The sequence below is a fragment of the Saccopteryx bilineata genome, chromosome 1 (assembly GCF_036850765.1).
Source record: "Saccopteryx bilineata isolate mSacBil1 chromosome 1, mSacBil1_pri_phased_curated, whole genome shotgun sequence".
NCBI classification, from domain to species: domain Eukaryota; kingdom Metazoa; phylum Chordata; class Mammalia; order Chiroptera; family Emballonuridae; genus Saccopteryx; species Saccopteryx bilineata.
The window spans coordinates 56,829,838-56,856,841 of NC_089490.1; the positions used below are offsets into that span (position 1 = coordinate 56,829,838).

Sequence of the window (27,004 nt, forward strand, 5' to 3'; positions counted from 1 at the left end):
TTCAAATATGTGACATCCAAAACTAAACACAGATGTGATCTGGGTTATGTGATGCAAATTACCATTGCCTCCTTTTTAAAAAAATTCTTTATTTTTAGTTATAAAAACTGGGATTTATAATCCTTTCTTAAAATATATAAAAACACTCAAATTAATACATTGTCATAAATACTACCTGAGATAAAACTTGGCAATTTTTTCTTAACTCTCCTTATGCTGTGAGTAAACTAAACAAATCAAGACACTTGGGTGTACCACACAGATTTTGGCAAAGTTATTTTTGGATCCTAAACTTGAATTTCCATTTAAGTTTTCCATACTTCAAGTCTCTAAATGAATATGAGACTTGATGAACTGTTACTTTACACTTTAGGGTCTTTTTACAGTAAAAGATAAGTTTTACTGCCTTGCTAAAGACATTTATATGTCTGTGCATACATTTAGACAATCCTTGGATCTTGATGTGAAGAATTATTGTCCGAATCATGCCTACATTTTTTCCATTCTCCAAATTTTTCCTAATGGAAGCAGTACTTAGGAAAGAAACTCCTTCTGGGAACACACTGAATTTCCAGTACTTAAGACTGAGGATACTCTACCTTACTCCTATTTAATAAACATACATATACATTTTCATAAATATCACAGTTAGTCTAATCAGAAAATAGAGTTAATTTGAACTAAGTAATTGTTTAAAAAATCATCTAAAGCTCCATAATAAATGAAAATCAACATTTTCAAATAAGTATCTCTAAAAAAATCAACTGTGGTAACAGTTGAGAGACTTGAGCTAATCTAGACATTTCATGTAACTTGTTTCATATCTTTGAGAAAAAAAGATCTATCATGTGTTTTTTCTCATACTTTAAAATAGGGTAGGTAATAATATTAGGCCAATTTCAAGGGCAATGAAATAAAAGAACAAAATTATATTTTCAAATAAGTATAATCAAACTCAAAGGGTTATTGCTATAAATAAATGGTAAAATGTTTATTAAATCAAACATGAAAATGATCACTCCTCTAAAAGCATTAAAAATTAGTTGTTTTTTAAGTATCAACTTTTTGAACTTCTAAAGATGAAGAAAATTACAACACAGAAGAAAAATAAAGATTATAAACTAAACCAGAGCTATAAGCCAAAAATATTTCCTGGTTATCAAGTCTCCTAAAAAGTTCTAAAAATTTTAAAGTGGCTGTACTGAAGAAAGTGAAATCAATCAAGAATAGTCCTGATTCAGAGGGAAGGGATGAGGGGGAGTAATAGAAGGTAAGGAGTCAAATATATGGTAATGGAAGATTTGACTATGAGGGGTAGGCACACAATGCAATATACAGATGATATATCACAGAACTGAACACTTGTGACCTATATAATTTTATCAACCAATGTCACCCCAGTACATTTAATTAAAAAAAAAATAGTCCTGCTTTACCTGGGTAGGTCTGGAAACCAGGACTACCTAGAGGTTTAAAGCCTATTCGCCTCTACCGCGAAATTCTAAAAGCTTTGAGAGTGAGGTGACAGCAAGAAATATCTATTAACATATGGGCAGTTTACATCACAATGGTCCAGTAATAACTAGACAGCATTAAACTACTGAAAGTGCCATAGCCTTAATTCACAGGTTAAAGTACTTAATTTGCAGCTATTAAAACTTGCTGTGAAATCATGTTTTCTTTTTTCAATAAACAACTTATCAATTACTGGGTCACTGAAACACTTAAAGTTGAATAAAAGTAAAATTGTCATCATATACCTATATATAAAATGACCAATCATCCTCCTTTAGGGAGGACAGTCCTTCTTTTGTAAGTTCCATCCTCCCTCGAAAAGTGTCCTCATATATGTCCTCCTTTTTGATATTGGAAGACTAATCCGTAAATGTTTGTATTTAATTGATGCAGAGTAGATCCATTGTGTGTGATGTGATGTATTTGTATCTAAATGAGTACTTTTTTCTTACAATTATTATTAAAAATTAATAGGCATTAAGCATAATTACAATATAAAATATTACAAATGCTTTTATTATGCATTTATTATATTATAGTGTATTATTGTTGCAATGAATAAAATGTTTCTTTTATTTACAATATTGTTTTCTCCAATTTATTTTTGTCCTCCTTTTTCATTGTAAAAAAGTTCGTCACTTTACTATACAGAGTGTCATGAAAACAAATGATGTCTAAGAAAATCAAGTAGATTCAAAGCAAGAAAATTTATGAAATAAGAACATGAAAGTTTCTATTCTACTAACTGTTCATTTGATAGTTATTATAACTATACAATGGGAATGTTCTTGGGTTAAAGGAGTGTTAACATTAGGTAGGTTTCTTTTACATTTATTCCTCTTAAGCTTCTTTTCTTACTGCTATTTCACAAACCAAACATCAAGTAAAACTGGCACTCTTACCCTATAAGACTACAACATTGGCTGAAATTTGCTTCTCTGCAAAACTGCATTTCTGTATGGGTAAACAATTTCCACTTCTCATCATGGTCTAATCATGGTCATGATCATTTTTACACTGTTCAAAAAATTAGGGGATCAGGGACTGTGCAGATACTCCAGTACTTTCAGCTTTTTGTATAGTGCATTTTCACAAATTAAATAAAAGTTAATTTTGCATCTTATTTGCATAATCAAACAACTTTCTTTGACTTGTCGTTTGCTTTTCTGATGTTCTTCTTTAATAAAAAATCAAATCCTTTTTTTATCGCTTCATATTCATTTTGAAATATCCCTTAATTTTTGAGAGCAGTATATATTGTTAGGTATATGTTTTAATATAAAACTGTACATAGGACTATAAAGAAAGCTTAGTCTTCACAATTAAAATAATGAATATTCTACATATTTCAAGTTCTTTCTAGAATTCCAAAGGAAACATGTATACAAATAAAAAATAAATGTAGAAAAAAATTTTTTAATATTTTGTTTTGTTTCATCTTAATGTTTCCTTTTACGCACTTCCCTAAGAGTTGTCTAGGAAAAATAAAAAATAGAAAACCTTAATGAATGATTCTTTTCACAATTAGTCTTGTTGTTAATCTTCATCACTGTCAAAATCAAAACAGATACCATTTATGTGGCATATATAATGTGACTTAAAATATTAAGAGTTTTAAATACACTATCTACTAAATTCCAGGTCCAACAATTTAAATGCCTACTACATACCCCCTACTTGTAAGTCCTAAAGACATTTTAAACTCAACATCTCCCAAAAAGAACTTCCTGTCTTCCTTACAAAGATATTCTATTATTCTGAAACATGATGAATGGAATCATCATTCCTTCAGTCATCAAGAAACCTAGGAGTTATAATACCAGTTGTAGTTACAACTACTTGAGAATCACTACTATAGGCCAAGAATTGTGTTAGGTACATTATCTATAATAAATCTAATCCCAGCCTCCAAAAACTTGCAAAGATAAGTATTATTCTATGAAATCTTACAGTAAACAATCTTGTTTGATTTCAATTAGTTCAACTTTTCTCCAATTAATTTGACCACTGAAGGCTTTTTTCACCATACTTTTAGCAAACCAACCAATTAGTGGTACTAGTTGGACCAGACTTTGTAAATACTTTTTTTTAAATACTGTAATCAATAAATTGTTGTATTTGCTCATCTTTTTTACCAAAATCATATCAGTTAATTACTGTATAAAACTGAGTAGGGAGCCTAACCAAGTGGCACAGTGGATAGAGCATCAGCCTGGTACACTGAAGACCCAAGTTTAAAACCCTAAGGTCGCTGGCTTGAGCACAGGTTCATCAGCTTGAGTGTGGGGTCCTGGCTTGAGTGTGGAATTACAGACATGACCCCATGGTCGCTGGCTTGAGCTCAAAGGTCACTGGCTTGAAGCCCACAGTCTCTGGCTTGCACCCAAGGTCCCTGGCTTGAGCAGGGGGTCACTGGTTCAGTTGGAGCCTCCCAGTCAAGGCACTTATGAGAAAGCAATCAGAGAACAACTAAGGTGCCGCAACTATGAGTTGATGCTTCTCATCTCTCTCCAATCCTGTTTGTCTGTCCCTGTCTCTCTCTGTCTCACTTATAAAAAAGAAAAGATAAATGAGCAGTGAAAGGAGTATGAGTTTAAAGTCATATTGTCTATATTTAATCAGAATTCTATTTCCTCTCAGCCTGATTCCTTGGAGTGAGTCTAATTTCTCTCAGATCTAATTATGAGAATTTAGTTAGAACAATATCCTTAAACAGCTTAAACAGTAGGAGAAACTAAGAACATTATCAATACTTTATGGTGTTCTATATGAGCAGATAAATACAGTAATTTAAGTTACTATTTCTACGAGGTAGCAATATATATATATATATATATATATATATATATATATATATATATATATATATATAAATTCAGCACTAACCAGGCACTAAACCTAAAAAGGATGCAAACTACAGAAATAATTTATAAAATATAATCCCTTTCTCTTGCTTATAAACTATTTGAGATTAATGGTATATGAATAGTAAAATGCCAACAAAAGAAGACCAAGAGTATTTTGATAGAACATTAGAAATATCAAAGGTAGACAGATGATTAATTGCCAAAGGCATGATAAAATGATATATACCTAATAAGAACTGATAAGAGAGAGAGATGATTCCTAAAAAATGCAGTGTAAAATATAGCAGGTAGAAATATTTCCAAAGAAATTATGTAAATCTGCTTTTGATGTCCTTTATATATACCTGCATCATTAATTTGAACAATAAATTTCTTTAAAATAAAGATTCACAGACTACAAGTAATTTAATTAACACAGTAAGCTTAGCATTCTGCAAAAATACAAAAATAATTGTCTCTAGCTTCCAAAAACTATACCTCTATCAACAAATTAGCCACAATTAGACATAAGCCTATTCTACCGGCAAATACTGGATCTGCAAAAATCAAACTGTTATGTGAATGTGGGAAGGGGATAATTCAAGCAACTGCAACACCATTCTTTTTTATTTTTATTTTTTTGGTTGATTTGAGAGAGAGAGAGAGAAAGAGATGGTGAAATAGAGAAAAGGGGAGAGAGAAAGAGAGTAATTTGTTGTTCCACTTATTTATGCATTCATTAGTTGATTCCTGTATGTGAGCTAGTCAGAGATTGAACTAGCAACCTTGGGATATCAGTATGATGCTCCAATTGAGCTAGTCGGCCAGGGATCAACACCATTTTAAAAATCTTTTTACTTTTTGTGACAATATGGATGGACCTGGAGAGTATTATGTCAAGTGAAATAAGCCAGTCAGAGAAAGACAAGTACCATATGATTTCACTTATATATGAAATCTAATGAACAAAATAAGCTAACAAACAAAATACAGTGTGTCCGTAAAGTCATGGTGCACTTTTGACCAGTCACAGGAAAGCAACAAAAGACGACAGAAATGTGAAATCTGCACCAAATAAAAGGAAAACTCTCCCAGTTTCATACCTATTCAGTGCAGTTCGATGTGGGCTCACACACAGATTTTTTAGAGCTCCTTAGGTAGCTATCCCATATAGCCTCTACAGACTCGTCACTGACTGATGGCCTACCAGAACGGGGTTTCTCCACCAAACTGCCAGTTTCCTTCAACTGCTTATCCCACTGAGTAATGTTATTCCTATGTGGTGGTGCTTCATTATAAACGCGCCAATATTCACGTTGCACTTTGGTCACGGATTCGAATTTAACAAGCCACAGAACACGCTGAACTTTCCTCTGTACCGTCCACATCTTGACTGGCATGGCCGTGGGCTGCTCCGCTGTATACACGGCGTTACGTCATCATCTGCACATGCACACATGCTGCCACATCATCCTACAGAAACTGGGAGGGTTTTCATTTTATTTAGTGTAGATTTCACATTTCTACCATCTTTTATTGCTTTCCTGTGACCGGACAAAAACGCACCATGACTTTACGGACACACTGTAGAAATAGTCATAGATACCGAGAACAGACTCATAACTGTCACAGGGGAAGCGGGTTAGGAAATAGGTTAAAAAGGTGAAGGGATTAAGCAAAGAAAAAACTCATAGACACAAACAACAGTATAATGATTAGAAGAGGGAATAGAGGCTGGGGGGAGGTAGAAGAGAGCAAAGGGGGGATGGTGATGGAAGGAAACTTGACTTGGAGTGTTGAACACGCAATACAATATACAGACCACATATTATAGAATTGTACACTTAATAATAGTTTTAATAGTTAACAATAGTTTTATTTAACCAATGTCACCCTAATAAATCCAATTAAAAATTTTAAAAGAAATAATTATTCATGACAGCTTGAAAAAGCCACACAAATTATCTATGCCAAAAAAAAATTTTCACACAAAATCAATAAATGTATACTCTAGCAACATAGCTTAGGGAAAAAAATATTGGAAGTAGAGGTATTCACATAAGAATTTATTTTTCGATACCTAGCCAAATTTTAACACCATATTCAAAATGAAAAATAAATATCCTGTCATAGAAAAGTATATCTTTAAGATATATTAAAAAGTATGAGATCTAGCCTGACCAGGTGTGGTGGCGCAGTGGACAGAGTGTCAGCCTGGGATGCAGAGGAACCAGGTTCGAAATCCTAAGGTCGCTGGCTTGAGTGAGGCCTCATCAGCTTGAGAATGGGGTCACCGGTTTGAGCATAGGATCAAAGACATGACCCCATAGTCACTGGCTTGAGCCCAAAGGTTGGTGGCTTAAAGCCCAAGATTTCTGGCTTGAGCCCAAGGTCAGTGGCTTGAGCAAGGGGTCACTGGCTCAGCTAGAGCCCCCTGGTCAAGGCATATTTGAGAAAGCAATCAATGAACAATTAAGCTGCCGCAACAATTCTCATCTCCCTTCCTGTCTGTCCCTCTCTCTCTCTCTTTCTCTCTCTCTAAAAAAAAAAAAGTATAAAGATATACCTATGTGCAATTGTATTATACTCAGTACTTAATATTTCTAACTTTCACTTATTATGTTTAATTGTTACCACCAAATCCACAATAAATACAATCAGTATAATCCTCCCGTCCATTTTCTGAATATCTTAGAATATCTGCTGTTGCAGCAGAAAGGGTTTAATAAAAATTTATCAATTTTGGCTTAAAAAAAATAGTGTATATGCTAACTGATATCTGAAAAATCCATCATTATTCAAACACAATCATCATTTCCTTTCCAATCAAATACAATGTCTAAATTCATGCCACATAATATATTTTCAAACAAGTTCCCTTTTTATAATTGTCGAAGAAGCCTTGAGAACTATTCTACTAATCAACTTCAAAATCATCAAAAGTTTAACAAAATATACACATTAAAAATCAACATGACAGGCCCTGGCCAGTTGGCTCAGTTGTAGAGCATCAGCCCGGCGTGTGGAAGGCCTGGGTTCAATTTCCGGTTAGGGCACACAGGATAAGCAACCATCTGCTTCTCCATCCTTCCCCCTCTCCTTTCTCTTTATTACTCTGTTCCCCTCTTGCAACCAAGGTTCCACTGGAGCAAGGTTGGTCTGGGTGCTGAGGATGGCTCCATGGCCTCCACTTCAGGCACTAGAATGGCTCTGGTTGCAACAGAGCAATGGCCCAGATGGGCAGAGCATTGCTCCCTAGTGGGCATGGCAGGTGGATCCCAGTCAGGAGCATGTGGGAGTCTGTCTCTCTGCCTACCCTCTACACACTTCAGAAAAATACAAAAAAAAAAAATCAACATGTCAGAAAACTGCCATAAAGAGATCATGTAGAAATGGTTTAAGAAACTTTAATTTTTTGTGAGTAAAGCATTCCTTTACTTAAATTTCAAGTATTGTGGAAAATTTAAAGAATATAATGAATACCTCCACCTAGATGAACATTTATGAGCATTTTGCCACAAATGCTCTTCTACCTCCTGCCCCACCTCCGCTTCTCCCTCTCCTATGATTCTATGTATATATCTATTTATACATCCATCCATCTATCATATTTATTTCTGACAAAGCCCTCAGTAATCAAATACATTGATACTTCTAAAGAAAAACAAATTATACTAAGTCAGATAAAGACTATAAATTCAGTTCAAGGTCTGTCACCAAATGGGTTCAAATAGATCAGATTGTATCCCAAATCAGATTTCTTTCATGTTTTGATTTTCAAAGTTTATGATTTTTAAAATGTAGATGAGAGGCAGAGACCCACAGCTGAGCAAAGCCATGGCATAATTGGTTCGAGCAAGTTGGCTCCGGAACCTGAGGTTGGCTCCATGGCCTTGCCTCATGCACTAAAATAGCTCAGTTGCTTAGCAACAGAGCAAAGGCCCCAGATGGGCAGAGCATCACCTCCTAGGGGGTCTGTTGGGCGGATCCCAGTCAGGGTGTATGTGAAAGTCTGTCTTCTCTGCCCACCTGCCTCTCACTTAATTAAAAACAATTTTTAAAAAAATTGAGCAGATCTGCAAGCACCTAATTCTCCTTTTCTTAGTGCAAATTTTAGAAAATGTTGTGCTATTTCCTTATTTGCTTTATTTTTATGCCCTGTTATTTACAAGTGCTGAACTGACCACTAAAGGCATGTGTCTGCAGTCCTTCACTAAGAGATCAAATACGCCATGTAGAAAATGATGTATTTGAAAAGGACAATATTTTTGTGAACATTTTTGCTTTCATTGTCTGGTTAATTGTTGATTGAATTTCCCCCAAAGCTGTGAAAGTACAATAAGAGATGATGCAGTCAATGAAATATCAGGAAAAATTATGACTTGTTTTGGAAATGTTCTGTATTTGGTATGTTAAAAAAATGTAGATGAAGGATGATGGGTGGTAGTATTATCTTTATGTTACAAAGGAGGAAACTGAAGCACATAAAGAACTTATTTAATTTATTCAAAACTATAACAAGGCCCTGGCAGGTTGGCTCAGCAGTAGAGTGTCCACCCTGCATTTGGAAGTCCTGGGTTCAATTCCTGGCCAGGGTACACAGGAGAAGCACCCATCTGCTTCCCCACCCTTCCCCCTCTCCTTTCTCTCTATCTCTCTCTTCCCCTCCCACAGCAAAGGCTCCATTGGAGCAAAGTCAGCCCAGGCACTAGAATGGCTCTGGTTGCAACGGAGCAACACCCTAGACAGGCAGAGCATGCCCCTCTAGTAGGCTTGCCAGGTGGATCCCGGTCGGACACATGCAGGAGCCTTTCTCTCTATCTCCCCATTTCTCGCTTCAGAAAAACAAAAACAAAAACAAACAAAACAAAACTTTAACAAGTAGCAAAACAAGTAAAAATAGTCAACTACTCCAAAGTACATGTTAAAAGCACAGCTCTATGAAGTCTCCAATCCAAGAGGATATTTTTGTAACTTTCTTTTTCTTTATCCATAGCCTAAACTCTTACTCCTAATTCCACTGCTACCCTCCTAATCTGACCTGCTATGATCTCTCCCTGGATTTACGGCAAGAGCCTGCTAACCAGGCTACCTGATTCTTCTACCCACTTAACAGTAAAAGCCAATGTTCCTTTAAACAGCATAAGAGAAACTACATGTTCTTATTTATCTTATTTTGTTATAGCATCTACTTACTCTAAGATGTAAGTAAGACCCCCCGGGGGGGGGGGTCTTACTCCACTCCAGCCTCACTGGTCTTGCTGCTCCTGGTCTCCAGGCATGTTCCCACTTAGGGCCCTGGCACTGACCATTCCTCCTGCCCGGCACATGTTTCTCCTGTGTCTATATGACTCCCTCTCTCACTCCTCCAATATCACTTTCCAATGAGTCCTACACTATTTACTCTATATTTAAAATTTCAACTGCCTCCGAAAGCAACTGATACTCCAGATCCCCCCTTCCCTGCTCTACTTTCTTTCTCCTTAACACTTACTCCCTAAAAATATTCTAAACAATTTACTTATTTCTTATTTCCCTGTCTTTTTTAATTAGATTTTTACATATACCTATATATCCCAAGTCCTTAGAAAATCATCTAGTATAAGTGCTCAAAGATAAATTCCTGCTATTGATATTTCTGTCAACTTCAACCCAAATACTCTGAGCTAAGCTCTTCTACATTTCTTATAGTTGTTAGCATTTCTCAGCATCTCATAGAAAAGTTAGAATTTCAATAACTATACTTAAATTACATTTTAAAATAGCTAAATTTTATACAATAATGTTTTTATTAAGATTCTTTATGTAGAATTATATAGAGATGGACAGATGTTATGATGTCACTCAGAGAAGGCAATAAGGTAAGTAACAGTTTATATAGTATGATCCCTTCTAAAAGGAAAACTATATATTTGTGTGTATCAGGGTTTTGGGTATGATGACATCAGGTATTTTTTAAATATTTCTCCATTTGTATTTCTCATTTTTTTATTAATAAACATGCATTATTTGTATTAAAAAATAACATACTCATATACCCAAAAGAAATTATCCTTCACAATACATTTACAAGCTAAATTCTAACTCCTGTCCATACACAAATATGTATTCACTGTTAATATAGCCATTACATAGGCAATAAATATGTGCTATTAATGTAATTAACTGACTACCTCTTCCCTTTATATATGATATAAATAATTATTTTTATACAAAGGGTAATATGGCATAAGAATGCTAAATGCCACTTCATCCATAGATCTATATAAAATGCACATATACAATCCAACTTTCAGATATTACCTCTGAAATATTCCTTTCAATGACAATATTTTCAATAGGCCTTATGTTTGTGCTATAAACTTATAAACATTTTTTTTATTTTCAAAATCAGAATTATATGTATCACAAATATATTCAACTTGAGCTTTTGCTATTGCTGATATTAAAAGTATTGACATTTACTTACTTCAACTGTTCCTTGCTTCAAAAGTATTTAAAGTAAGATATTGAATAAAGTAAAACTATGGATTTACAAAAGTTGTGTTTATCTTTAAAGGTGACAACTATTTCACTTAAGGAAAATCAACAAAACAGCTATTTTAATGTCAACTCTTAATTTAGAATATAATACTCTTTTTTTCAGAAAAATGTGGAGTCCCTGCTTTAACTAGTAAAAATGTGTACATAATAGTGGTAATTGACATCTCAAAGGAAAGTTTAATTATGAACAATTATTTCCTTCCAAATAAAAAATGAGTTTATTTATTGTCTGTAAAGAAAAACCTAAATTGGTTTAGAAATACTCTCCCCTTATCTTATATCTAGAAGGAAAATACTATACTTGTAATGGTTTTTTCTTAACATTCTTTTAAAGTTTGATTTAGATACAGATTTTCAAAACTTCACTTCCATTCAATATTTTATTGCAAAAACTTTACAAGAAAATAAATTATGACACAATTTGTATTTAAAATAAAAGTTGACATACCTTGGCTTCCGAAAAGCTAAACTATATTGCTGGCAAGCCAGACCCACAGTCGGGGTGTAAACAATAGGCATGAATTTCTCGATGTCAGACATTAGCACTCTATAAAAGAGCTTCTCATTTCTATCTTGAAGATCCATTAACAGAAGATGCCTGTGGAAATTCAACAAAATGAGTTCTACATTCCAACAAAATCATGAAATAGCTGCTTAGATCTCTAATTAAACATTTTTCAACAAAGTATGAAATATTTTTTAGGTCACGTAGAAAACGCCTGCCCAAAAAAGACTTTAAAAATACTCTTAAATACCTCAAAAACTGAAGAATCATAAACCTGAGATAGTATCATTCAAACACTGAAATAACTGCTAAAATAGCACAGTTTTATTCCATTTTTGAAACAATTTTATCCCTATTTTGAAATGAAAGTCAGATGAAAATAACACTGCATATATAGCATTAACTTAATAAATACAAAGACTTCACCCTTTAACTTCCAGTTCTGAATAACCAAGGGAAATTATAAATAAAAAATGAGTAAGGAATATATCATCAATCTTTACTTTCATAGGCAAATTGAAGGGACTTGTCTTATTATTTGTATCAAATGGCCTTTTTCTGGAAGCATTTTTGACCCAGACTTATCTTTCTAAACATCAACCTTATCACGTTGCCTGTAACCTTCAATGGTTTATACCAGGGGTAGTTATCCTTTTTATACCTATCGCCCACTTTTGTATCTCTGTTAGTAGTAAAATTTTCTAACCGCCCACAGGTTCCACAGTAATGGTGATTTATAAAGTAGGGAAGTAACTTTATAAAATTTATAAAGCAGAGTTACAGCAAGTTAAAGCATATAATAATAATTACTTACCAAGTACTTTATGTTGGATTTTCGCTGTTTGGCAGAATAAATCTTTATGAAACAACTTACTATAGTTAAATCTATCTTTTTATTTATACTTTGGTTGCTTCGCTACTGCCCACCATGAAAGCTGGAACGCCCACTAGTGGGCGGTAGGGACCAGGTTGACTACCACTGGTTTATACAATAAAACTCAAACTGTTTGGTACAACTTAAAAGAATATTTAAAAATTGCATTTAATAATCTTGCCAGCCTTGTGGGATTGATTTTCATTCCCTGAAATAGTTGAAAATGCACAGCTTTTGGTGTAAGAAATATAAGATTTTAATGCTTGACAAATGAATGGTTTATGCCAAATTCAAAAACTAACAATCGGGAAAAAGATAACTTTTAGACATGCTAAAATTGATATAGCAATGGGTAAGTCATCATTTCTAAATCAATGATCAATTTTCAGACTTTATCTTATTTTACTTATTAGAACATAAAATGCAAGTGGCATTCCCCAGCGGTCAATGAACGCTCAATACTCAATTTCCAGGTCATCATATTCTCTTGGTTTTCCTTCTATCTCACTGGTTTTCTGTTTCTTTGAAATTTCTTTCCCATTTCTTTTTGCTGTTTTCTATTCTTCTCTGAAGTTCTTTATCACTCATTTTAATATATTAGGAAATTATTTTGGCCTTACTCTCAACATATATCCAAAATATAAACACCTTCATTGCTACCACTCTGGATCTAAATCACCATCATCTCGTGCTTAGATTATTGTAATAATCTCCTGAATATTCTTCCAGCCTACATTCTATTATCAACAGTGCCATCAGTCTTCTTGAAATATAGTTCAGATCATGTTGGTTTTCTGTTCAAAACCTTGAACGGCTCCCCTTTTCACTCAGAATAACAGCAAAAGTCCTTTAAAGGCTGTCAAATACATAATCTGTCCCTTATTACCTTGATCACTTCCTCTACCAATCTTTGCCCCATTCACTCTATTCCAGACACAGGTCTCCCTGCTGATCCTTGACCATATCAGCCAAAAGACACCAGTGTTTCTCAGATTTCTTCATGGCTAACTGCCTCACTACCTTTATCCCCTGCTCCTAAATCACTTTCTCAATGAAGTCTATCCTGATCACCTAATTTAACAATATAAACTGACCATACCAACTCCCTGCATTCTCAGTCCTTTTTACCCAATTCTACCTTTGCTTTTTTATTAGCACTTGTCACTTTCTAGCATATTAAATAATTTTGCGTTTATAGTGTATGTGCTGCCAAAGAGAGCACAATGATTCTGTGTTTTAAAATATTTTTTTTTAAATAATTTACCTAAGTGAGGGCAGAGATCATGGTCAATAATCCCTATATCTAAAAGCATCTGACACTGAGTTGATGTCCCATGTCTATTTGAAGAATGGCCCATGCTAAAAATATGAAAGTCACCTGCTCTTAGGAGATAGCTGATAAACTGGCTCAGGAAAAGAATATTAAGTAAAAATATAAGAAGCTGAAGGAAGAACTTAAAAACACGTGAAAGGGGCTGTGAAGAAGTTTAAGCAGCAGCAAAAATTCACAATTGGACACACTGAGTCAGCCTCTTTCCCCAGCTTCCCCTGACATCACCCATGGGCTCTTTTAAAAAGTGGCCATGATGGAAAGAAGGCTATCACAGGCTCAGTAATATGGATGTCCAGTCACTAAGGCTAGCCTGGCTTTAGACATTGCTGAGTGCCCAGTCTGCCAGAGACCAACACTGCGTGCCTGACGTGGTACCATTCCACGGGGTGATCAGCAAGCTATTCAATGGCAAGTTGACTACACTGAATTGCTTCCATCATGGAAGGGGCAGCACTGCTCTTACTGAAACTGACACCTTACTGTTACGGATTTGCCTTCCTGCACACAGTGCTTCAGCCAAAACTACCATCTGGGGACTTATAGGCTGAATGCCTCATCCACCATTATGGTATTCTACAAGATATTGTTTCTGATCAAGGGACTTACTTTAAAGCAATGGGCCCATATTCATGAAATTGACTGGTCTTACCATGTTTCCCCAACATCGGGAAGCAGCTGGCTTGATAGATAGGTAGAATGGCCTTCTGAGGACTCAATTACGTTACCAACTAGGTGGTAATACCTTGTAAAGCTGGGGCAAGGTTATCTAGGATTGTTTAAATCAGTGTTTAATATAATGTTATTTCTCATACTCAGTATTCACAGGTCCAGGAACCAAGGGGGTAAAAACTGAAATGGCATCACTCACTATTATCCCCAGTGACCTGCTGGCAAAATTTCTGCTTCCTGTCTCTGTGACCTTATGCTCTGCTGGCCAATACATCTTAGTTCCATCGGGAGGAATGTTTCCACCACGAGACAATGATTCCATTGAAATGGAAGTTAAGACAGCCACTAACCACTTTGGATACCGTGTGCCTCTGAATCAACGGGCAAAGAAGATTGATCCTGCGTACCAATGGGAATTTGGACTGCTAGTCCACTATTATCATTATTATTATTCTCTTTAGCAAAAAGGAATTCTGCCAGCCTTCTGTCTTTAGGCTCAAACTGCAAGTCTTTTCCTGTTCTCCAGCCTGCCAGTCTACCTACGGATTTAGGACTTACCTAGCCTCTGCAATCATGTGAGCCAATTCCTTAAAATAAATATTTATCTCCATCAAGTAGGATGTGGGATGCAGTGTGTGTGTGTGTGTGTGTGTGTGTGTGTGTGCGCGCGCGCGCGCACACATGCACAGACAGAGAGAGAGAGAGAGAGAATTTTGTTCCTTCAATGACCCCTAAAAAATCCCTAACACAAATATCTACTGGGTATTGTTAGCTATCTCTTCTAAACTTTGCAACACTATTTTGAAATAACTATTATTCTCTTCAACCCATAAAGGAAAAGGCTGAGGTGTAGAGAGAGAGAGTACCTCAGTAAGAAACAGAAGAATCAAAGAAGAGGACAAGGCATAGCGTGGTCATGACAGCAGCAGTAGTGGCTTGCTCCTGGCCCCACTGCTGGTGAGATACAGCCAGAATGTCAACCCAGGGCTATCTCCTTACAAAGGACGGGAACAATGTTACCTTTATCTGTGTGCAAACATGGAAACTGAATTCTAAACACAGTCAGTGACCTAAATTTGCAATAGAGTTAGACCCAGGTTTGGAAGTAGAAAAAGTATACTTTCAACTAAAATGTTCCAACTTACAGTTTGACTAAAAGCCACTCTAACCTGTTTTGCTCTATGTAGGATGGCATTTCCTGATAATTCACCTTTATAGCAACAATTCATCACTAGAGAAAAGTAGTCTCTCTGAGACTACTTTTGAATTTTATCTTATTCAAATGTTTTTACAGAGGGTAAATTTAAAAAGTCACTGTATTTACAGGCAAAATTCTCCTCAAAGTTAAATATTCTTTCTAAGTCACTAAACAGTTTAACTTTCTCATTTAATAAAAAATAAACAACTGCCTAAGAGAAATAAAAGTCACCTTCAGGAATGTGTTACCTGTCAAAGTCAGAGTTCAGACGCTCAAAACTTTTAATCACTCTAAGGAGCTGGATATCCTGACTGATGAAGCAAGGTGGCAACAATCCATGAATATTCAATTGTTGTCTCTCTTCCAGGGTAAAAGCCAACTCCTATGGAGAAAAGAAAAATTAATAATTTGAGGGAGGAAAAAACACAAAAATCATGTATTTACACAAATACTATCCAACGAGTATGTGGGATTAAGACTCAGAAGATCTGGCAATGCTTTTAACATAACCATTTGACTGAGTAGATCATGTATCCCTCAATACCTCAGTTTCTTCAACTTTAAATATTAGAATACTATAATATTTTCAGATCTGTATCACTCATGTATTGTCAAGATGAAATCAGGTAATGAATTGGAGAAAATTATTTGAAGACATGCAAATGATAGATATAAATGTCATTACTAATGTCATTAAATATGAAAATGAAGAGGACTCATTATAAGAGGTTTTAAAATTATGACCCCCTGTGTTTCTTCCTATAAAAGAGGTCAGGCAATGCCTTATATCAGATTGAGGCACCTGTTCCAACATTCCTTTTCCAAGTTATCTCCTACTATTCTTACACACTCCGAAACACACAAAACTTCTCACCATTGTCTGAACACATCTGAAACCCTTTTATTCTTTCATGACACCATGGCCAAGAATGTCTTTCTTCCCTGCTTCTCTGCCCTTCAGACCTGACCTCAAATGTTCTTTCTCCTCTAAAGCCTTCCCAGACTATCCATTAGAACCTTATTATTATACTTATGGTATGTTATCTACATATTTACATGAACATCGACTGGACAAAACAATAGTATCAGGCTTGAAAACAAACAAAATCGAACTGATAGGTTGATGCAAATACCCAGAACGGACCTAAGAGATCTGCTGGGATATAGCACAAGGGATAGTAACAGCGGGAGAAACCCCAGTAGTCACTAATCAGGAAGATGGAAATGAGTAACTCCCTCTAGAAAGAGGTCCCCCCAAAAATAGGTCTCCCTGGGGATTCTGAAGCCCAGAGGCCTCTCTAACTAGGCTGTGACTGCTAGGGCAATGCGTCTGGCGAAAGGGCACCACCATGATGATGGTCAGGTTCACTCACTGTAACTGCTGATGTTTCTTACACAGCATGGATGACTAGGAACGTGTTCACTAACTTTGCAGTGGGTAATTCTACCGTCATCTTCCTCTGTACCTGACAGTTTCTTACAATGGCAAAATAATGACTCCCGAGTCTTTGGAAAGTTATTACTCTGGGAAAAGGAAAGTCAATTCGATTCATCCCAGGGTTTGACAGATCCTGAGAAATGAACATGTCCAACCTCAGGAAGTAGGTGAAGGAGGTCAATTAATGAACAACTCTCTATTTCTTCTATTTTATCTTTTTACATAAAGATAGGCCCATTAATTCATGTCATTGATGGAAAGTCTTATGCTTAGACTCCTGGGGGCAGACTGAGGAAAGTCAAATAGATTTGTTCACTAAAAGACCTCTGACTCCGGGTGGAGTTCTCTAAGTTGCCTGTAGGAGTAAAAGCTAGCTGGGACAAGTAGCTCCTATTGACTTCTCCAAAGGTCTACAAGTGCAATCAGCACAGCTGGTGTCCAGTTACCAGATGCTTTTCTTCACTAGCTGCCACTCTCATGACTGCAAAGACCTCACTGTTACCTGCTCAGTCAGGGGTCCTCTGGGGCTGTAATATGTGTAGACAGCAGCAAGATGGTCCTTTTCCTAGAGGATAATGCAGTGTGTCTAGTTATGCCTGCCCAGTCACCCTCTCTTGTGTGCCTGGAGAAGCAGACCACTGCAGCTAGTCAGTTCCAGCACACACCAGAGATCACTGTGGTGCCGCTGGAACCTTTCACATGCCATTTTCTTTTTCATTTGTCGCCTGTGCTCCCATGCTAGAACTCAAATGCCATGGGATCGGAGGATTTGTCTTTTTTTTTTTCACTGTTTTATTCTTAGTGCTTAGAATAGTACCTGACATAATTAGATTTTAATGGTATACTGCATAAATAATAAAAGCAAAATATTTAATTTTAGAGACATACATTAAAATTTTAAAAACTGATTAGCATGTTAATTCTGGAAAAATTATATTTAAAATTTAAAGCAACCAAAAAGGGGTATTTGCATGAAAAAATAACTATAAAATGGAAGGCATACTTCAATTGTTAAAGATTTAATTGAGAAGACTGATGATTTAAAGCAAAATGTCATGAAATAACTCCTGAAATGAAACAGAATTATGTACAGTGATATATTTGAAAAAGAAACAAAGGAAAACTCAATAAATTTTTCTCAAACTTGAAATTAAAAATTGGGGGAAAAAGCTACGGTAAAGTTAGTCTCAAAAGTACATGAATATATTTGAAGCAGTAAACTTCCGAATGTTATGCCTTGAAAACGTGCCTGCAAAAATAATAATCAAAATATTAACATTCTGAGAATTAAGGCTTGTTATCTGAAGTACTAACAAATGTTCCTTCATTCACTTAATAACGGCACTTAACTATCATTTATTGGTATAGTCAGCCTGTCTTTCTACATAAATTTTCCAATGTCTGGTATAAAACTAATTTCTTAATCTAACAGGTCTCCATATCCTTTGCCCTGTAAATGATAATGCTATTGGACATCTTTCAATGTGTAGCAACTACAAATTCCCATACACTGTTAGCTAAATTTTGCAAGACATAGTTTAAGTGGCAATTCAACTCTAAAAAAAAAAATCTAGGACACAGAAATCAGGGGAACTAGGACAAGTTAAATTCCTATGGCTAGATTCATATTCTATTACTACACTTTATAAATTTTTAAAAATCAATGAAGAACTAAAATCCTAAAAGTCCCTGAAAATATAAAAATATTTTATATATATATGCATGATTTCACCATGCTTTTTAAGAATGACATGTGAATGTGATTCCTACCACTTAGCAGCTCCCCAAAATGTACTCACAGAAACAATAAATGGAATTTTGAACAATTTAAAAATCCTGGCTCTATATTTCATTTTTTCTTATTAACTGAAGCATTCAGAGATATATTTTGTAGAAATTTATAAACAAACCAGTATGTCTAAAACTTTACAATAAAATGTTTAGCTTTATACATTCTTTTTTTAAAAAAGTTGATGTAATATACAAGTGTTCAAAGAATTTTTAGTTTAGGGTTATCCTGCAGGGCCTAACAGTGTATCCAAAGCATACATGCAGTTTCTACCTTTCATTTGATTTCTACTGAGTCTTTAATGTAGTTGAAAAGCTTAGACATCTATACACATATTGGGTTTCCAGACCACCTATATATAAATTCTAATTTCCTAAAAGCATTCTCATATACCCTCAGTTCAACTCTGGATTTTCTTCTTTTCTATCTTCCTTTTACTTTCCTCCTCCTAAAAAAAGCTTTTGGACTAGATTTTTAAACAGCAGAATTGTATGCCATTTCACTGCTGAAGGAAGAAACAAGACAACTATTCTTCTGGACTTGACTAGTTAATTCCGCATATCTTCTTGAGGAAACTGAGACTATCAAGCAGAAATGAAACAAAATTCCTGGCATAACAAGAGACTTATATTAGAAACTATGTTTGTATGGAGCAAATATAACTGAGAAACTAGTTTTATCTTGACTAATTTATCAGAAATTATGACCATTAAAGACAGAATATATTCAGTATTCTACACTAACCATCTTTAATGTTTCCAATGAACTTTAGCAATTTGCCTTTTTTTCCCTGGGTAATGATTTAAACTAATTAGGCTGAATGGCAAAAAAGGAAAATATTATGTAAGACAGAAACTCTTGAGGATGAGTAATCTATACATGATAATTCATTTAAATAACAGAATTTATTCATTTTAATGTCGAAGCTATAGTCATTATAGGGCAGAGATGTTCATATGTCTTGTTCAGCTGTTGAATCCCTAATATCTAGAATAATATTTGCCACTTTGTAGGCAAGCAACAAAAATGTGTTGCATTAACTAATTATTAATGATTTGCTATAACTATACAATTGGTATTATATGTTTTGGAGAAAACAAGGCAGAAGTGAATATGGAAGGTCAAAAAAAAAAACTAGAAAGGTAAGTGGAAAGTAATAATTGCAAAGTACCTGAAACAACTAAGCTACATCCATACACTTCACCAGGGGTCCCCAAACTACAGCCCGCAGGCCGCATGCGGCCCCCTGAGGCCATTTACCCAGCCCTGCAGCACTTCCTGAAGGGGCACCTCTTTCATTGGTGGTCAGTGAGAGGAGCACATTGACCATCTCATTAGCCAAAAGCAGGCCCATAGTTCCCATTGAAATACTGGTCAGTTTGTTGATTTAAATTTACTTGTTCTTTATTTTAAATATTGTATTTGTTCCCATTTTGTTTTTTTACTTTAAATAAAATAAGATATGTGCAGTGTGCATAGGGATTTGTTCATTTTTTTTATAGTCTGGCCCTCCAACGGTCTGAGGGACAGTGAATTGGCCCCCTGTGTAAAAAGTTTGAGGACCCCTGCACTAGACTATTACTCAACAGTAAAAGGAAACGAGTTACTAAAACATGAAACAGATGAACTTCAAATGCATCATGCTAAGTGAAAAAAGCCAGATTAAAAAACTACATACTATCTGATTCCATTTATTTGACATTCTGGCAAAGACAAAATTATAATCAATAGTTCTCAGAGTCTGGGAATAGAGAGAAGAGCTGTCTACAAAGGGGTAACACAACAGAATATTTTTGAGGTAAAGGAACTGTTCTTGATGTGTGGTGCTGGTTAGACAACATTGTACATTGTGAATCTAATAGAATTCTATGACAAAAAGAATTTCACTGTACTCAATGTTATTATGCTCTATAAAAAGTCAATCTAGCAGCTAAATTTTCTCCTTACTTGAAATGAATACAATTAAAATGACTAAAATTTTGCTTAGTAAATTACTGATATATTTCATATTCCAAATTTTAAAATATTCTTTTTAAACCTAATTTTATTGTCTTTGAACTCCTTATTAATTTTTTCATAATTTATGATTTGAATTGAATACAGATAGATTTGATAAATGTAACATACAGATAACATGCCCATCTGTATTATTTTATTTTATTTTTCCATTACAGTTGACATTCATTATTATTTTATATTAGTTTCAGGTGTACAATAGCACAGTGGTTAAACAATTATATAATTTACAATTTGATTCCCCAGTAATTCTAGTTCTGACCTGGCACCATACATAGTTATTACAGAAATATTGACTCTATTCCCTGTGCTCGACTTTACATCTGTGACTATCTTGTAACTACCAATCTGTACTTCTCAATCCCTTCATTTTTTTCACCCATTCCCTCAACCCCCCAACCTCTGGCAGCCATCAGTCTCTGTATCTATGAGTGTGTTTCTGTTTCGTTTTTTGTTTTGTTTTGTTCTTTAGATTCCACATATAAGTGAAATCATAACGGCGCATCAGTTCTGAAAGGTTTTTTTTCACATCAAATGGTTATCAAATTAATTTTAATAGTAATTTTTGGGGGAAATATTCGTTAAGAGTACAAAGAAAGGGGACTTTGTGTTTTTATAATTTATCATTCTCAAATAAAGAGATCAAATTGAAATAAATACCATAGTATTTTCTTTTTCTTTTTTTTCAGATTTTATTTGTTGATTTTTTGAGACGGGAGAGAAAGCGAGGAAGAAAGAGAAAGAAGGGGGAGAAGTGAGAAGCATCTACTCATAGTAGTTGCTTCCCATATGTGTCTTGACCAAGCAAGCCCAGGGATTCAAACTGGAGATCTCAGCATTCTAGATTGACACTTTATCCACTGTGCCACCACAACAGGTCAGGCTCAGTCTTTTCAAATGTATAAGCATAGTGTATGTACATAGTTTATATCTACAGAAAGAGAAGTGATACTAATTTGTCCTGGATACATTTGACTAACGGGTTTCTTCTTAACAATTCTCCGAGTGCTAAAAATTGTTCTTTGAAATTGATTTTTAAATTCTAATTGACAACAAGATAATAACTGTTAGAATTTTCCTGGTGGTAGGCAACCTCATTTCTTCAAAATAAGATCAGCCAGAATGAATAAGTATTTCCACGGTAAAGTTTGTGTCAGAAAATAACGATATAGCCATATATAATAACAACTGGCCAGTTGGCTCAGTGGGAGAGCATCGGCCTGGTGTGTAGAAGTCCCGGGTTTGAATCCTGGCCAGGGCACACAGGAGAAGCATCTATCTGCTTCTCCACTCTTCCTCTTCTACTTTCTATCTCTCTCTTCCCCTCCCGCAACCGAGGCTCCATTGGAGCAAAGTTGGCCCGGGCACTGAGGATGGCTCCGTGCCCCCCACCTTAAGCACTAGAATGATTCCATTGCAATGAAGCAAGAGCCCCAGATGGGCAGAGCATCGCCTCCTAGTGGGCATGCCAGGTAGATCCCAGTCAGGCACATGCAGCAGTCTGTCTCTCTGACTCCCCGCTTCTTACTTCAGAAAAATACAAAAGAAAATGAGAAAAATAATGAAATAAAATTATTATTTTGAATGCATTCAGCTGTTCAATCAAATTCCCTGGTGACAGACTCCTTTAAGAGGCAGAAAAGTATTATTCAAAACCAATAATATATAAACAATAGTTTCTATAATAAAAACCATTTGTTTTCATTACACAGCATTTAATTTTTATTCAAGTGATATAAAGTAATTTGAACTATTATAAGTAATGATTATAAAAATATATCTAAAATATAATTGGGCCCAGATATCCTAAAATTCATAGCAAAATAGCAAATCTTTATAACGCTCCATAATTATTTTATATAGGTATTTATTACAGGATATAAACCAGTATAACTATTTTGTAGCTTGTGACATGTTGCCTAATTTTAAAAAAGAAAGGGAACCTCTACCTAAGAGAGCAAATATATTTTTAAAAGATGAGAGGTTTAACTAAAGTGTTTCACACTTAAAAGTCAGAATGCTGATCTCTACAGATTGCTTACAAGCCTGAGAAACTGTTAACCTTCAATGTCAAAACTATATTTCCCAAACATAACTCTTAAAATCATTAACAAGGCTTCAAGGTGGCCCTGGCCTTTTGGCTCAGTGGTAGAGCGTTGGAAGTCCCAGGTTCAATTCCCAGTCAGGGCACACAGAAAAAGCAACTTATCTGCTTCTCCACCTGTTCCTCTCCCACTACTTTCTCTCTCTCTCTCTGTCTCTTTTCCTCTCTCTCTCTCTCTCTCTCTCTCTCCCATTCCCACACCCACAGCCATAGCGTGAATGGTTTGAGCAAGTTGGCCTCGGGCACTAAGGATGGCACCATGGCCTTGCTCAGGCACTAAAATAGCTCAGCTGCTGAGAAACAGAGCAGCGGCCCCAGATGGACAGAACACTGCCCAGTAGAGGGCTTGCCATGTGAACCCTGGTTGGGGCACATGCAGGAGTCTGTGTCTCTCTCTCCCTACCTCTCACTTAAGAAAAAATAAATAAAATTAAAAATTAAAATTAAAACATTTCAAGGCTCTGATCAGTGGCTCAGTGGATACAGCGTCAGCCAGGCCAGGCATATGGATGTTCTTGGTTTGATTCCTGGTCAGGGCACACAGGAAAAGCAACCATCTGCTTCTTCCCGAATCCCCCTCCCCTTCTCTCCCTCTTGCCCTCCCACAGCTAATAGCTAGATTGGACTGAGCATGGACCCAGGCACTGAGGATAGCTGGGTTGGTCTGAATGTGTCAGTCTCATGCACTAAAAATAGCTCAGTACTCAAGCATTGGACCTAGATGGGGCTCTTGGTCTGGGCATATGCAGGAGTCTGCTTCACTATCTCCCCTCCTCTCACAAAAAAAAAGTTTCAAAATCCCTTCAGCAAGATGGAGTGCTAGTATCCCCAAAGAATTTTTAAGACAAATGTCACAGTCATCAAACAAGAATGAAAAGTACTTGTTAAGTAGGTAGACTGGTCATTCTTAGTAAATTATTTAAACTATAAATGCATAAAAATGATAAAAAAAGCCAAATCTCAGATCCTGGATTGAAATTTATAAGAATAATCTAAAACAAATGAGTAATACTGGCTGTCAGTAGAGACTCCAGTAATCATATGCACATTTATACTATTCCAGAAAATCATATATGTGTTCTGAACAAAATCCTCTAAATATGCCTAAGATAGTATGTATAATGATTACTCATATAATAAAACAGAAAGATCAGGATTAAAGATAATTGTCTATTGTACAGTCATTTGACTTCTTAATTCCTTGAACTAACAGAAGGATCTACAGAGTATGAAAATTAGAAGCAATTCAACACATTTAATTACCAACTAAATTAAACATGAATTTGTCAATGTCCTTTGCCTTTTCCTGAATGATGATCTCCTTCAAGAAGGCTTTTCCTTCTTCTATCAGGATTAGTGAGGTGTCCTCCAATGTGTTCCCACAATATCATGTGCTTATTATCTTCCATACCTTGTTTCTGCTTATCCCTGTTTTACCAGGAGGTTCCAGGTGTTTCTGGAGGACAGGCACTATGCTCTTCATATTTGTAAGCCAGCCCCCCGTACAATGTCAGGACAGAGGAGTGCCTCAATAAAGTTTAAATCAACAAATGGTTGAACAAATACCTGAATCAAAAAAAACTTCTCAGTTTCATGTGGTTCAACTTTGCGTAGTTCTAATTTTGAGTAAACAACCCATCAAATTCAAATTGCAAACTAAGATATTTTTATATGTGCAGATGTACAAGAGTGCTCATGATGTGAACTGTCAAATAACTGTGCTTTCCACACATATATTAGAAAATAACTTAATTAAATTAATCTACTACAAACAGCTTTTTAATATGACTTCAAAGCATGTATTCAAGATCAACTTGGTTTGACAATAAGACATATCTACTTAGCATAAGTACTAGATTTTGTGGGGATTTTTAAAAACGCCTTCATCTAAATCAGGGTTTCTCAAATTCAGCACTAGTGACATTTTGGACCAGATCTTTGTTGTACGTGGCTATTCGGTACATTTTTGGCATATATTTGGTATATTATTTTGCAATAATCATATGCTTTAAATACTCATGCATACTTCACCTGCAAACATGTATTCATGGTAATATAAAAGGTCTAAAAGGCACACTATTTGTATTTAGCTGTAAGTTTGACTCACAAGTAGACATTTTCTTAACACAGTAGTTTTAGTAAGTACAGTAGTTTTAGACCCAAAATAAGGCTGCTTTATAGCATGAGCAGGCACATAGGCTAATCATGTTGATGACTTTCCTATTGATCTCTTTCAAAAATAAGCCTGACCTGTGGTGGCGCAGTGGATAAAGCATCGACCTGGAAATGCTGAGGTTGCCGGTTCAAAACCCTGGGCTTGCCTGGTCAAGGCACATATGGGAGTTGATGCTTCCTGCTCCTCCCCCCCTTCTCTCTCCCCATCTTTCTCTCCTTTCTAAAATGAATTTTAAAAAATAAATAAATAAATAAAATAAAAATAAAATGTTGCTTTAAATGCCTATATTTAAATATATTGCCATATTATTTAAAGAGGACTATATCTTACAATATCACACATTTAATGTTTAATATTTCATTATAATTGGTTTCTATGTATTCTACATATTTAAAACCATTGATTTAAGAAGTCACAGACTCCATCAAATTTTCAAAGAAGACTTTTGGCACAAAATATATTAAGTTTCGTTGCAGAGAACCATGTTTCAATTTCCTAAGGGATATATGCGTGCTTCATATGTCAACATGATATTCCCAGAAACACCACAAGATGGCTTTCTTATTTCAGATTCACAATTGAGATTTTCAGAGATGTTTTGTCTCCTCTTACAGTTATTTTATGAGTGATTGTGAAGCTCACAATACTGGACAGGTTATACATGATAAACATCCAAATAGCAATATAAAGTAGGCTTTGAAAATGGCATTAATATTGAAACCACAATCCATAGAATATGGGTCCAACGTATAAACTAACCTAACCAGGTAGACTGACTTCTAAAAGTAAAAAGAACAGTATTCATTCACCTTAGGATTTAACTAAAACCTATAAACTCATAATATGCAAATATGCAGGATACACAAAAAAAATTACTCAGCACACAAAGAAACATAAAAACCATAACTCCTGAAGGAAAATAAACAAGCACCAAGTCCAAGAAGATATTGATAATGTAGTTATCAAGGACTTATAATCAGTTATTGCAACCACACCCCAAACCATAAGGGCAAAATCTTTTTAAATGACTAGAAAGATAGAAAGTCCTGGCTAAGAAATTAAAATAATAAAAATCAAAAAGGAAAATTTTGAACTGAAAAATACAACAACAAATAAAATATTCACTGGATTTGCTCAAGAACAGAATGGAGATGTGAAAGAATCAATGAACTTGAAGGTAGGTCATTAGAAATTAACCAATATGAAAACAATCATAGTTGGAACATTCTCAAGGATAGACCATACATTGGGTCACAAAAATAGCCTCAACAAATTTAAGAAGATTGAAATCATACCAAGCATAGTCTCTGGACACAGTGCTTTTAAATTAGAAACCAACTGCCAAAAGTAAGTAAAGAAACCCACAAATATGTAGAGATTAAACAAAATACTACTAAAAATGACTGGATCCAAAAAGAAACAAAACGTGAGGTCAAAGGATATATATAGAAAGAGACAAGTCAAATGACAATACAAGATATCAAAACTTCTAAGATACAGCGAAAGCAGTAATAAGAGGGAAGTTTATATCATTACAGGCCTATCTCAAGAAATAAGAGAGGCCCTGGCCAGAGAGCTCAGTTAACTGGAGAATCATTCCAATACACCAAGATTGTGGGTTCCACCCCCAGTGAGGGCACATATGGGCAGCAACTAATGAATACAACTAAGTGAAACAACAAATTGATGAAATTGATGTTTCTCTCGCTTTCCTCCCCCATCTCTCTTTTTTGAAAATCAATAAACAAATTTGAAAAGTTTTAAAGAAAGAAACAAGAGAAATGCCAAGCAAACAGTCTAACATTATACCTTAAAAAACGAGAAAAAGAACAAAAGTGACCCGAAATCAGCAGAAGAAAGAAAACAATAAAAATCAGAGCAAAATTGAATGAAATAAAGAACAAAGACTATATAAAAAAAAAACTAATACAACAAAGAGCTGGTTCATTGAAAAGGTTAATAAAATTTACCACCCCCTTGCTAGACTCATTAGGAAAA

General features: G+C 35.2%; 1 protein-coding gene across 1 annotated transcript in view; it reads right to left on the reverse strand.

The window, feature by feature from the left end:
• Positions 1–27,004, reverse strand: part of ME1 (malic enzyme 1) — a 194,634-nt gene that overhangs the window by 151,806 nt on the left and 15,824 nt on the right. The window contains exons 2-3 of the mRNA XM_066254140.1: positions 15,732–15,865; positions 11,353–11,502 (exon numbers count right to left, since the gene is read on the reverse strand). Coding sequence (XP_066110237.1) covers positions 11,353–11,502; positions 15,732–15,865 — 284 coding nt within the window. The remainder of the gene's footprint in view (positions 1–11,352; positions 11,503–15,731; positions 15,866–27,004) is intronic.